This window comes from Helicoverpa zea, chromosome 9, assembly GCF_022581195.2.
Source record: "Helicoverpa zea isolate HzStark_Cry1AcR chromosome 9, ilHelZeax1.1, whole genome shotgun sequence".
Classification (NCBI taxonomy): domain Eukaryota; kingdom Metazoa; phylum Arthropoda; class Insecta; order Lepidoptera; family Noctuidae; genus Helicoverpa; species Helicoverpa zea.
The window spans coordinates 6,260,724-6,273,780 of record NC_061460.1 but is presented as its reverse complement, the minus strand read 5'-3'; the positions used below and the strand labels follow the sequence as shown (position 1 = coordinate 6,273,780).

The following is a 13,057-nucleotide window of genomic DNA, read 5'->3' as shown; positions in this document are numbered from 1 at the left end:
TATGCCACTGATGTCAATTTTGAAAATGACAATGACACGTAACTGTCATGTTACCGCTTTTTTAAGAATTCATAATGTTGGATACTCAATTTTTAAGACCGTTTACCGTAGACTAAAGAAGCAAGGCGCCCCTAGACGGTCGATATAAATAAATAAATGAGAAATATTTGATAATAACCCTGCACAATATCATTACCTTTGTATTATGGAATTTTACTGTGCGGTCTAATGGTCTTAGGGTCAAATGACTCTCTGTGTTGGGCGATACCATAAGTACTTAATTGGTTCTCGGGATATTACCTATTTATTACATTCTCTGAGATACTTAGGTAAATTGTCGGTTTCGGAGAAAAACTAGGTAGGTATAGAAATATTCTGCAGCTGTAAAATATAAAAGAGTTTACACCAAAACTTTAAACCAAATACATGAGCTACTGTAGACAGCGGCAGTGAATCGGTTCACTCAATAAGCATACATACATAGCTGGGCACCGTTAACAAACTTGTTAACTTCGTTAATCGTTAATCCGCTACAAAAAAAATTAGCTTCGTTAAACGTTAAAGCGTTACATTTCGGAAGAATTAACGCAAGTTAAAGTTAATCGTTAATCCGTTAACTACGTGTAAAATTGCATTTTATACGTGTAAATAAATAAATGTGTAATTTAATCGTTGGACATAAGGTGCATATTCCCCTTCATAAACATCAACATGTTGAAGTTTTCGTCTGAAAGCGGGGCTCGTTTTGGTGTTAAAATGTCTTTACCCGTGGAAAACAGACGTTCTACTGCAGCGCTTGAGGGTATAGCAGTATTGTATTTAATAAATAGATTTATAAATATCTGTTCCCCGAGGAATCCGGTGCTCCAATACCTACTGAATCCAATTGAGCTGAATCGGGGGCCAAAGGTGTTCGTACAATCTCTTGGAAGAAGGCACCATAGACCACATCCACACAGTGCGGCAGATTATACAGAAGACCGAGGAGTATAATCAGCCCCTGTGTCTAGCATTTGTGGACTATGAGAAGGCCTTTGACTCGGTTGAAATCTGGTCTGAAATCAGAGTGCTGATTCCGAGTTTTGTGTGCGTTCGCAACTCGATACGTAATTATAAGTCTATTGAAATAAAGAGTCGTATGCTACGTCACATGATTTAGATATACATGTTTACTTATTTTGCCGGTTAATAATGCTTACACTCGCAAAAGTGAGCTCAAGTGTAATACGACCAAGTACCGATGACAGACTTTATTAAATAAAGAATTCTATGATAAGTGCTACGTGATTCAATGGTATGATAATCTTCGCATCGAAAAAATTAACTTGCAAAACTCGCACTAGGCACTCTGGTGTTTCACTCGCTGCCACGCGCCGCGCTCGCCGCGCCCGGCACTTGTCTGAACCTGCTTTTCGCGCCTCGTCCCGCGGAGCCGTGCGGTAAATTAATAGTAGGCATTGGATTAACGATTAACGGACTTCTGCATAATTAACGGAAGTTAACATGTCCGTTAACATTTTTTAAAGTTAACTTAAAAGTTAATCCGCTAATCAAAATGTTAACTTCGTTAATTAACGATTAATGGATTAACGAGTTAATGCCCAGCTATGCATACATACAACTTAAGTCTCTAAAGTTAATCAAAACTGAACTAACGCACTGAGAACGTTATTTTCAAGTAAGAAGGTAAAAAGATAAGGGTTTATCAGGAGCGATACGTAGGTAAACCTTTTCTTTGAACCCGTTAGGGAATTAGGATATCGGTGCCTTGATAATCGCTTGAGAAGTTGGTAGTGGTATCTATCTATCTACTCATTCAAATACATACAATTATTTTATTTCGAAGTAGTAGGCACTTTTTTGATAGCGACAATGTAAGGGGTAGGTACAGTAATTATTACCTAGCTAGGATTATTTTAATTAGATATGTTTGTAAATAGTTTAGACGAACAACTTGAAAAAAAAAAAAACAGATTAAAGATTTCTTCTAAGCATTTATTTTACAATCGTTATTTTGAAAAACTTGAATAAGTACAAGGCACTATATATGTAAGTAGGTATTCCCTTCATTCATTCATTCAGGAAAATTAAGAAACTTTTTCATAATCCATTCTATAGCGGCTTCTGGAAGTGGCAACTTGAATAGATTGTAGTAGAACATGTATCTCCACGACTCCACTTTGTACAGTTCTTTGGGATCATCATCCGTCAAAGCTTTGACGAATGTCTCTATAATGTTCTCGTCCTTCAAAGAATCGTATCCTGCGTTATGAGCCGTCGCTGACTGGAGATAATTAGTGAGCGTTGTGATTCTTTTGCCGTAAAAAGATTTCTGTTCGTCATTCAAATGTTCGAGCATGGTGCTCCCTTGTGCTCCTTGGCTTGAAATTATGTTGCTAGAGCCGACGAAACCTCCTGCATTTTTTGTAAATACGGGTTAAAAGTATGAAATGAACAATCGTGTACTTACATACGCGTGCACTTGTGCCAAATATAATATTTTTCAAATGAATAAATTATACCTATTCATATTGTCAAAAGCTATTGCAGCCTGAAAATAAAGGTACTATTTGATTTGATTTGAAAAGGTAAAAATAAACCACCTAAATATAGGTACACGTAATCTGTAGGTTCGGGCCAGTTCAGATTGTGAATCCAATGCCTAGCATTTATAATTAGGTACCTATTAGGCATTAATCAAATTCTAATAAATCCTGGTAGTCATAATACCTACTTATTAAAATATATTTCTAAAAATATAATTTCCATCAGGAAGCAATTACCTGGTACAAAAGCTATGGCACTCAAGCCATGTCTCCGGTGTTCCATCCTCAAAGCTCTCGTTAAGGCCAGCACGCCCGCCTTGCTGGCACTGTACGGCCCAAACCCGGGCAACGGCTGCAAGCCGCAGTGGCTTGCTACGTTAATTATACGAGGTTTTAGTGCCCCTGTTTTCTGAAATGCAGAAGAGGAAAAGTATGGAGGAGATCTTGTCTAGGCTACATTGTTTTATCAGGGAACGATGATGACGTGTTATGTGTTATTGCAGAGGATAGATTGAATTAGGTACATTACGTAAATGGGCAGTAAATTACTGGTGGGAAGTGCCTATATTTTCCCAGTTCGAAAATAACAAATATTTACTTTTTGTCAGAGTAAATGAAACGTGCAATACTTATTGTAAAAATAACAATTTAATTTTATTTCATAAGTCCAGGCTTATGTTTTCAATTAAACATTTTAAACAAGAAATAAAATTAAATATTTTCCCTATAGGCTGACATTATTTTGTCGGCTTACGATCTTCCGCACTTCGGTTGCCCAGAAAATAATACGAACGTGTCTACAGAAAATATTGTTTACGAAGTCAATTTAATTTTGAGAAAGAATCCTATTTCATTTGTTTGCTTAGAAATCACACGATTATTTGGGACGGTATCAAATTTTCTGTCGTTGTTATTACAATACCTGTTTCCGGGAAGCCGTAATAATATGAATTTTAACTTGTTGCCACGGACACCGTTATTTCGGATACGGTAGAACGAATTTTGGGTGTAGGTAATAATATCGCCTATAAGCGAAGTCCCGTCTGTATAAAGATACTTAAATAGGCACCTTCTACGAACTTATTTGATTTCGATATTGACTCGTCTATTTTATTTACAAAAGTATCTCTTTCACATTGATGTTACTAAATTAAACTCAATTTTTGTTTTATATAAGATGTAAAGCTCTTTACATGAAGGTGTCTGTTCACCACCTATCGTCACAGCCTGACCTGAATACCTATCTGTAGACTTCTTTATAATTTCAAATGTTGAATGACTAGATCCTTTATTTAATGCCTTTAGTGTTGTTGTAATAGGTTGAAATCTATTGGTATGGACCAGTATCTAAAAAATCAAAAAGAGAAATACCTCTAAAGCACTCTTCCTAAGATCTGGCAGGAACGCAGATACAACCTTCATGGTACCAAGTAGGTTGATGTTTACGGTGTTCTCAATCATGGCAGGGGTTTGCCACTCGTAGTCGCCTATTGTCATCACTCCAGCATTGTTTACAATCGCGTGAAGCTCTGAAAGATAACAAATATAAACCAAACAAGAACAAATAGAAAACAATACAATATAAGTCCTGTATGTGGGTAGAAAAAAAATTAGGGGCTCGGTCTATCTCTTTTTGAAATAGTCGTAACACTAAACTTTTTCAGTATTTCACTAATTAGTTTTTAACTAAATAGGACTAATTCCAATAGTGTTTCAGTAGTAGAATATTTAATTAAATTCTAAACCAACTAGAGGACTTTTACAACGCGCTTGGAATATTAAGTTCTAAATTGTCTATCGGCGAAAGTTGCTTTAATTGAGTCAACTCGTTGCTCCCTTATATAACTGGGATTGAGGAGCAAAAAAATTATATCGAAGCGGACAAAAAGGACTTACTGTAATTCGGATTTTCATTCAGCAAACATTTGACATAATCATGAAATCCTGCGACACTCTCTGGATTCGTCACATCTAACGAGCAAGGGTGCACGCAGAGCTTCTTCAAACTCTCAGCTGCCTTTGTATTAACTCCATTATACATGCCAGCTACTGTCACCAGCCCTTCCCGAGCTGATCTAGCAGCTAAAGCCCATCCGAGACCGCTATCACAACCTGTTACTGCTACCACCCGCATTATCGACATGGTCTTTAAATAGACTTAGATATATGATCGAAAATTGCGTGGCAAATGTTTTCTTCACTTCACTTAATTTCTTAGGTATAAACAATAGTCCAGATAAGAACGTAGCTAGGAAGGAACTGACGTCCATGAACGCGATCCTCCGACTCGTTGCATATGAAACGGGTTTCGGCTTTCGTTGCATATTTACAATGAATATATCACGTTTTTTTCTCCTGTTACGGTCCGATGTTGTAAACAGAGTTCGTAGGTAAACGCATCTGTTTAAATTACGGTTTACCATCTATTTCCTTATTCTTTCATTCATGATCATTGTCTCAGTGAATAAATGGTTCAATATTATATTAGCAGCTAATACGAACTTCGACCCTCTCAAGATTAAGCGTGTGTTGTCCCCAGCGATGATTGCTGTACAGATTAAGTTTCTCGTCCAAGAAGTTTCAATCGAGTTTAAATCGGTACTGGTTGATAACTTGCGTCTCGTACACCAATAAACGTATCAGTTCTGTGAGTCCCGATAGTGCAAGAGCGGTAGCTAGTCTCAAAGTATTAAGTGCAATTTCTGCCAGTTGATCTTAAGGAGAACGCTGCAACTTTCCTAGCTCTTAATCCTTTGACCGAAGGCGGTTGTAAGTGGTTTCTATTTTAAAAAATAACTTCTGATTCAATTTCCTACTTATATATCCAGACTAGAATATGCGTATTTGCAACCTAAGTACCTATATCAACGAACCAATAAGACACTCAAGCGTAACTCTAAAATTAGAACTCAAATTCGGATCCCTAAGTTCTAAATCGAATTTAGGAGCCCCTAGTTGTTTCACCCTAAACTAAAATTCGTATAGTAACCGATGAAAATGTCGAATACTTCGACAAAGAGACGCCAATAAAAGAGGATCGTTTCAGCACGAATACCCATCTGAGAGATTAGACCTATTGAACGGAAACAATCTTGTATTTCTGCTTGACTTAATTCAGGATCGGATCTGTCGGCCTAAAAGTGTTTCGCCAAATATACCACAAATAACATTAAACCATTTTAACCGCATGTAAATCGAATCTTTGAATTATTTTGGCACATAGGTAAGTGTTATAATGCCAGTCTACCAACTCAATTATTTCATTTGTTTATAAGGCTATATGTCGAAACAATCCATTTATTTGTATTTGATTTTGCCATGAAATCATGGGTCTATAGAATTTTATTGAAAGTTTGTGTAACGAAAAATACAATTTGTGAAGTGAATAGACTCACACTTGCATGTCGCGGTGGAGTTATATGGACGATATAAAAAATAGGGGTATAAAATTGTATGAATCGTTTTTGGTCGGTGTATCGGGCCCGTGAATAGATTGGCAAATAACAAAATGCGTTCGGCCCAGCGGGATACGCACTAATTGTGACGTGGCGCGGATATTTACCATCACAGCGTTCTTTATTTGTTGCATTGATTTTACATAAATTTGCCACCCGACGGGAGGACCGACATAGATTGTGGATGTGCCACGATATTGGGATTCAGGGATCACAGACGAAATCGCTGATAAATTGTGTTCCCTTTTTTTTGTAAGACCGTTTTGAGCTGTCAAAAGTCGCCTGATTTGGTAATATTTTTTGTTCTATAACCCCACTTGGAATCACTTCCATGTGCGTTAAGTAGGTACTTTCATCATAAATGCCTAGTAGTTCTGCAGTTGCCTAACTACTAGTTTCCTAACTAAAACTGGTCTTTGTGAAAAGTTTTCTCGTTAGCCAAAATCTCTTTTCGCGAAGAGAGAATCTGGTAAAAATCGAAGTCGCTCACTTTTTAAAATTTCATTCATCACACTTTTTAAGTAAAAAGAAGTCCGTCCGAGGCTGTGCGGTGAATAGCGGTCGTCCGACCGGCACTTTTAAGGAGAAGGGCACTCCGGGGAAATCTGTACGCCCTCGGCACAGTCCTGATAATAGTGTTTGCTCATTTGAGTGTTCTTCTCCCGGATTGTGTTCCACAACGCTTCATAGTATACGGAACGTGAAGCTTGCCTTTAAGAGCCTCACAGACGAGCTGTGTGTGAGTGAAAAATGTGTATCAGAATGAAGTGTGTTATTAATAATTAGGCCTTAACATTATTTGGAGGATCAAAATCATGCTCATAAATGTTAAGGAGTCAAAAATGGTGACCTAATTTTGCGACTTCATTTACTTACAACACGAATGTTGTAACTAGCTTTTAGTATAAAGATTTATGAAGCATAGCTACAAATTGTGAACATATATTGCTTTTTGTCGCTACCACGCCTCGAGAGGTTCCCACAATCCATCATCATTCGTCAAAGGCACGGCTTGCCGCCACTCCGCCTAAACACATACTTGGATAATAATTAAGCTGTAAGTATTTTCTATTTACCACCGAGAAACATTAAGAAGCAATTTACACTAGGTATATTCAATTTTAATGGTATTGGGTAATTTTTGGGGAAAGGCAATAAAAATATACATTTGGCCGCCCCAGCGAGAAATACTGAAGTACCTTAACGTGAGCAGGAATGTGCCAAAGCATCTATTGTTAGGTATTTGAAATGAATTTATACTTATGTTCTAGAAAACCAAATATCATATCTTCACGTAGGACCTTTTTTGAACCACTAGTGTTTGTCGTTTCATCGTAACTACAAATTGTCTTCTATTCAGTAGTGACGGAAATTCTCATAATTCATTTATTATTTCTTATGCAACGTACTCCCCCTCTCATTAACAGGGAACATGTGACGGTTCCTGTAATAGTGCGGCGTTCCTAAAGGAAAGTCTGTGTACAAGGATTAATGTTAGAAAGCATAAAGCTATAATGTTGGTGAATATAGCTCGCAAGTTTTCCTTGTGGTGAGGGAAAATATACATTCTCGTAAAGCCATTAGATCGCTTTAGAGAGTATTCACCTAGGAAAGACTTAAAGGTGGATTATTCCTTACTGCTTATGGTTCACTGAAAACAGCAAACATGAAGTATTTAACCAAAAAATATTATTAATATCCCTATTACGTTTTCAATAAAATTAATCTTTCACTTCAATGCACAATTTTGCAATCGCTGAATACGCTGGCAATTTACGCGCCACAAAGCGAGCCTGCCAACGGCACGGCAAAACAGCTACAAAATATCACCACCTCGAATTTTACCGCTATATTTTTCAGTTCATAAAAGTTTATTTGTGCTCGATAGCATGCAAAACCTAGCTCTTGGGAAACTGAGACCTTCCATAGCCGGCAATCATTCCGCAATATTATGCTACATTTAACACACCTAGCGTTGGTTCTGGCAAAAGAGGGTGCTACGAGCCTTTTTGCTCAAATCTATTGTATGGAAATGAATTGTGCCGCATTTGTTTTGATTTCATTTATTTGGTAGCACATGAAACATGTTTTCATGTAGTTTACGGTAACAAACAATTGTACAAAATAAAATTGCATTAAAATATAAACAACAATGTTGCACAATTAATTCTGCATGTTGCTTCGTATCCAGTCTCTGTAGTGATATACGTTGGTGTATAGCGAGGGCACAGAGGTCCCACAAGGCGAGTCCGCCCTCTTGCCACTCACAACACCCACTACTTCATACTTCCCGCCATACAAAGTCATAAGTGGACCGCCAGAATCTCCTTTGCACGTGTCCTCGCCTGTGTAACCCGCCGCACACATTTGCCTCCTTGATAGGCTCGGGTAGAATTTCTTGCACTTTGCTTGGGGTACGAGGTTGACGATTGTTGATTGTTTCACGTCGGATCGGTAGCGGCCGTTTCGACCCCAGCCGGCGACGGCGAGGCGAAGGTTCGAGAAGTCCGGGCTATCGATATCGATAGTTGGGAGGCAGATGGGCCGAATATAGTCTGGAAATTGAAATACAAATTAGAGTTGAAATAGAGGTATCAATTTGTAGCAATTTAATTCATATCGAGTCTTTAATTTTTGTGGTTTTTGTAGTGGTTGAAGTAGTAAGTTGTTTCTAATAGTGATTGAAAATACTGTTATTATGAATTTATCGTGAGCTTGAATTGAGATATTTTTCAAAGATAAATATTATGTTTAAATGTAGTTGTTCAGTCAAAATTTTCGTTGTTAGTTTGTTTACAAAACAAGTCTAGGAGCAGTTTTGGTCACAACGGTACCTGAGCTTGTTATTCGAGGGTTTGTATTCTAAATTGTTGTAGGTATAAGTTGTTTCAATTAAATAATAACAATTGTTCAGCTCCACCCAGCTTAGAATAATTAACAAAGACTGAAACAATTTCGAGTATGATGAGGAATAAATTCAGTGTTGTGTTATAATAATAACGATGAACTTGTACACGATCAGACATCGCGAATATTATTTCGGCATCATGTTCAATGTTCTAATTAGTATTATATGGTAGAAATCTACATTTATTTGTGTACATCACATTACAGCGTATTAAGCGTGTTTAAGATATTATTGTGAGAATTTTCCATTATCATGTACATCGCGCTATGTATATCGTATGACAAAATAAATATCAGTGAACTTTAGGACCATAGAATTGACTATTATTTTATCAAGAATATCGAAATGTACCTAATAAACAAAAAAACAAACTTATAAATCACTACATTTATCTCTAGAAGTAGCTACGTACTTTATAAAGACTTAAGAAGTAGTTGGTATTGTATACCATTAATCAATCCATCTCAAACATACTCTTGTATTTTTTGTGTACGGTCTGTTAAGATAAATTATCATCAGACATGCTTGTTTTTATAGAAAGGGTTACATTTAAGTTCCCAAAGTCTTATTAAGTTGGGCAGCCAGGTCACCAAGTCTTCAGTTTTTATATCACAATAAAAAGCTATCCTAACCAAGTTCCTACCAAAATTCATAATGTCGTATGTATACTTTATGTACCTATCTAGTACAGATCCAAACATACTTTTTGGGAACCTAGACTTTCCTTCGTTTACAAAATGATGAATGAGGTACCTAAAGAATGTAACTTTAACTTTCATCAAATTACAAACCCTAAGCTCCAAGCTTTTGGGAATTTACTTACATCTTAAAAGTTTTTGCAAGTAAAATTTTCTCGATTCATCGTTGGCTTATAAGGTGATATCTTACCTGTATACGGCGCGTTTCCTTGTATTCTTATCAGAGCGATGTCATTGTTAAGATGTGTGTCGTCATACTGCGGATGCAGGGCAACATGCTCGGCTTTCATCACCACGTTTTCTATACATTTCTGACCTTGGCCTAGTACATTTTTGCAGTCCTTTGGGAATGTACGCTTGTCGTATTCAGCTAGGTAGATGTCGATACTGAAATGTGGTACGATAAGTAAGTCGATAGATTGTGTAGGTCGCTATTCTTGATTGATAAGTTTGTAAGAAGCAACTATATTTATCTATCTAAGGATACGTCTACACGGTGCATGTAGCTGGAGCAAGTTATCATGCGCAAGTGACAAGAGCATGCAGGTGGGTATTTTGCTTTGGTACATGCGCGAGTCGCTGGACCCGCACGTTTAAAATGCATGTAACCTGCGTATGTGCCTCAACATGCGCCAGCTACTTGCACACTTGCATGGTGAAGATGCACCCTAGGTTAAAAGATATTTTCTCTATGAATCTTGACGTTCTTGCATTAGTAAATTAGACGAAAAGCACAAACAATACTTACTCTACAATTTTGCCGCCTTGGTCGAAAACGCAATGTCCAGCAGTGAGAACATATTTGGAGCTGAGGAGAGATCCTCCGCAGTTGAAGCCTTGTCTCTTGTCTCCGTAGTCGAATGTAATCTCTAGTAGAACTGTCCAAGGGAACTGCTCCAACTCAGTTTCTCGACCACCTGTAGGTGCAAAGGAGTATTTCTTTAATTTTTTAATTAAAAAAAAAAAATTATATGGAATAGGAATTAGCCATTTTGACTAAGACTGGAGTTAAAACTAGGTACATCATATTTTAATATGAATAGAATGCAATATCTTTGACAGGTTTGATATTTACCTATTTAAAAAAAGTAAATGTATGTTAAAGTAAGATAATATTATTCATTGGAAATGTTACTGATAAATTAATTGTCACAGACATTAAATAAGATAGATACCCATTAGAACTAGTCATTACAAAATACTTCATTAATTAGTAGAAACAGTAAGCGTACGATATTTAGTTAATAGCATTGGGAACTCCACACCACAATTTGCGTGGGTTCCAAATGTTACAGAAAATAATAGCCAGTTAATTAAAATGTCTATTACACGGCATCGTTAATTGTCATTTTAGGAACCATGGAATATTATATGTGGTTTTCTAGGTACTTGGAAACGTGTTAATGATTGTTAAAAATAGGTACCTGCAATACGATCACCGATGGATACATCAGGAGTATCGGAACGACGAACCCTCCGCTGACTGTCATAGCCATGTTGCTTCGGCATCCACGACGACCAACCACCGGGACTGTCGTAAGAATTGCCTGACCCTCCGCGTCTCGGCCCATTATCGTAATATGAAGGCGGTTTTGGCCTATCTGTGCAAAAGAGAAAAAGTTGTGCCAAAGAAGTATAGAAAAGGTGCACAAAGCCTTCATCGTGCGAGAAAATGCAACCACATGCTTCAAAAGTACGACCAAAACGTGCGAACAAAAGAATACCAACGGAATATTTTCTAAAATCTAATCAACAAGTTTTAATTAAACTCCCCAAGCCCTGCACCTGATCAGACAAACGTTTTACAAATAAAAGTGGCTGCTTTGTTTTACCTTTCACGTTAAAAGCGAGGCAAGCAGTGAATAGTGTACGGCAACTTACCGATAATCCTGTCGCTGTCAGACGCCTCGCGTCCGCAACATCCTGTTTCAGGCTTCGGAGGAAAGCTTGTTACAGGGCACTGCCCCTGGGTACTAATACCCCCATTACCATGCCCATGTGCGGGGAAAAATGGACTCGATGTAACATAAGGATTATTGTTAGTATTGAAGTAGTTTTTAGGCGGGTTATACCCATAATTAGGGTTTTGATACCCATTGCTATTTCCATTATCAGATCCCCAGCCATTATTGTTCTGTCGTTTATTTCTATGTTCTTCGCTATCTGGGCTTTGCGAATTTGGTTCGTCATTATATTCCGGGCTTGAGTCGTCGTCATCATCATTTGGATTCCCGTAGTAATTGTAATTTGGATGTCTACTGCCTACTTTGATTCCTTGCGCCAGTTTAGAACAACATACCTGAAACGTTAACGTAAATTAAAAATTTATTACTGTTTATGCGAGGAAAACTTTCAAAGATATCAAAATATTTTTTTCCCAGGAAGTTTTTAATTATTAACCGATGGTCTGGTAGCTGTCACCATACTCTTAATTGTAAATTCCCGTATAAATACGTTACACAGTTCGATGGATTCATAATTACACGGTTATTTATGAAAGCATTTTATCGTGTTGCATTTACGCTCCAAGTATTTATAATGACATATTTGATGATTAACGACAATATTGGGATATATTGCCCAAGTCCGTAAAATAGTGATAAATGAAGAATTTGGTTTTGTATTTACATAGTCTCCTTTAGAAATGGGTGCATAGCCGAAGAGTTTGCTGTAGTCCTCGACATCTGGAGATGCGCAAGGATATTTTATCTGCCAGGCATCTTGTTCAGACTTGCTTAGTTTCCCATAGGCTGTACATTTATCTGCTTTCACGCACTTGTCACAAGCTGAAGAAAAATAACAAAGATGAATATTGGTAACTAAAACAATCAAAATATGATTCGTAAATAGAGCAAGTTTACCCTCCGCTGCGACAGTTGCTATTAAAGTTACTGCGATAAAATTGATATTCACAAAGCGCTTCATTGTTAGACCAGGAGTGTTTCAACACTTGACTTCTAAACACAATGTCTTCTCATGATCACACCCTAATGACTGCTGCGGACATACTATGCTATCGTACTCAAATGCTTGGCTAATTATCAGGCAATGGAGGAAATCTGGTTGGGTATTTGCTACTAATTACATGTCGCATCGATGATTGGACTAATAGTTTTGTTGAGTCCATTGATCGACGCGACGATGCGATTATAAATCAGATTCTTAGAAGGACACAATACTCTTACATGTTTGTTAAAGGAAAGTTTGAGTCATGAGGAAAATTTTTAAACGAACTTTTTTCCTTAGTAAATAAGGTACCTACAATGTAGTATTGAGTGGTATATTTCCAAAGTGCTTGAAGCTGCAGGGGTCCATTAAGTTGCCAAACAAATCACAATTAACTGAAGCCAGTATTACGGATTTTAGGGGCAGCAGTGAATAATGACTGCTTGGGTGTGAGCTTAGTAACATTGAAGGACTGGATTGATGATGACGTTGATTTCTACACAA

At 37.4% G+C, this 13,057-nt stretch overlaps 2 protein-coding genes across 3 annotated transcripts; both read right to left on the bottom strand.

Moving 5' to 3' along the window:
* Window positions 1-2,074: 2,074 nt before the first annotated feature.
* On the bottom strand, window positions 2,075-4,689 carry LOC124633427 (D-beta-hydroxybutyrate dehydrogenase, mitochondrial). The gene is made up of 4 exons (XM_047168642.1): window positions 4,443-4,689; window positions 3,918-4,075; window positions 2,784-2,955; window positions 2,075-2,415 (listed from the first exon to the last, which is right to left on the bottom strand). The coding sequence occupies exons 1-4, from the start codon at window positions 4,687-4,689 to the stop codon at window positions 2,075-2,077; spliced, it is 918 nt and encodes a 305-aa protein (XP_047024598.1).
* A 3,359-nt stretch (window positions 4,690-8,048) lies between these two features.
* Window positions 8,049-12,622, bottom strand: LOC124633220 (phenoloxidase-activating enzyme-like). Of its 2 annotated transcripts, XM_047168392.1 has the most exons (7): window positions 12,469-12,622; window positions 12,236-12,393; window positions 11,489-11,906; window positions 11,032-11,208; window positions 10,356-10,524; window positions 9,798-9,994; window positions 8,049-8,556 (listed from the first exon to the last, which is right to left on the bottom strand). In XM_047168392.1, exons 1-7 carry the CDS (start codon window positions 12,530-12,532, stop codon window positions 8,165-8,167), a joined length of 1,575 nt encoding a protein of 524 aa, XP_047024348.1. In that variant the 5' UTR covers window positions 12,533-12,622; the 3' UTR covers window positions 8,049-8,164. The 2 variants fall into 2 exon arrangements, with proteins under 2 accessions (XP_047024348.1, XP_047024349.1); XM_047168393.1 differs by lacking the exon at window positions 11,032-11,208.
* Between the last annotated feature and the right edge of the window lie 435 nt (window positions 12,623-13,057).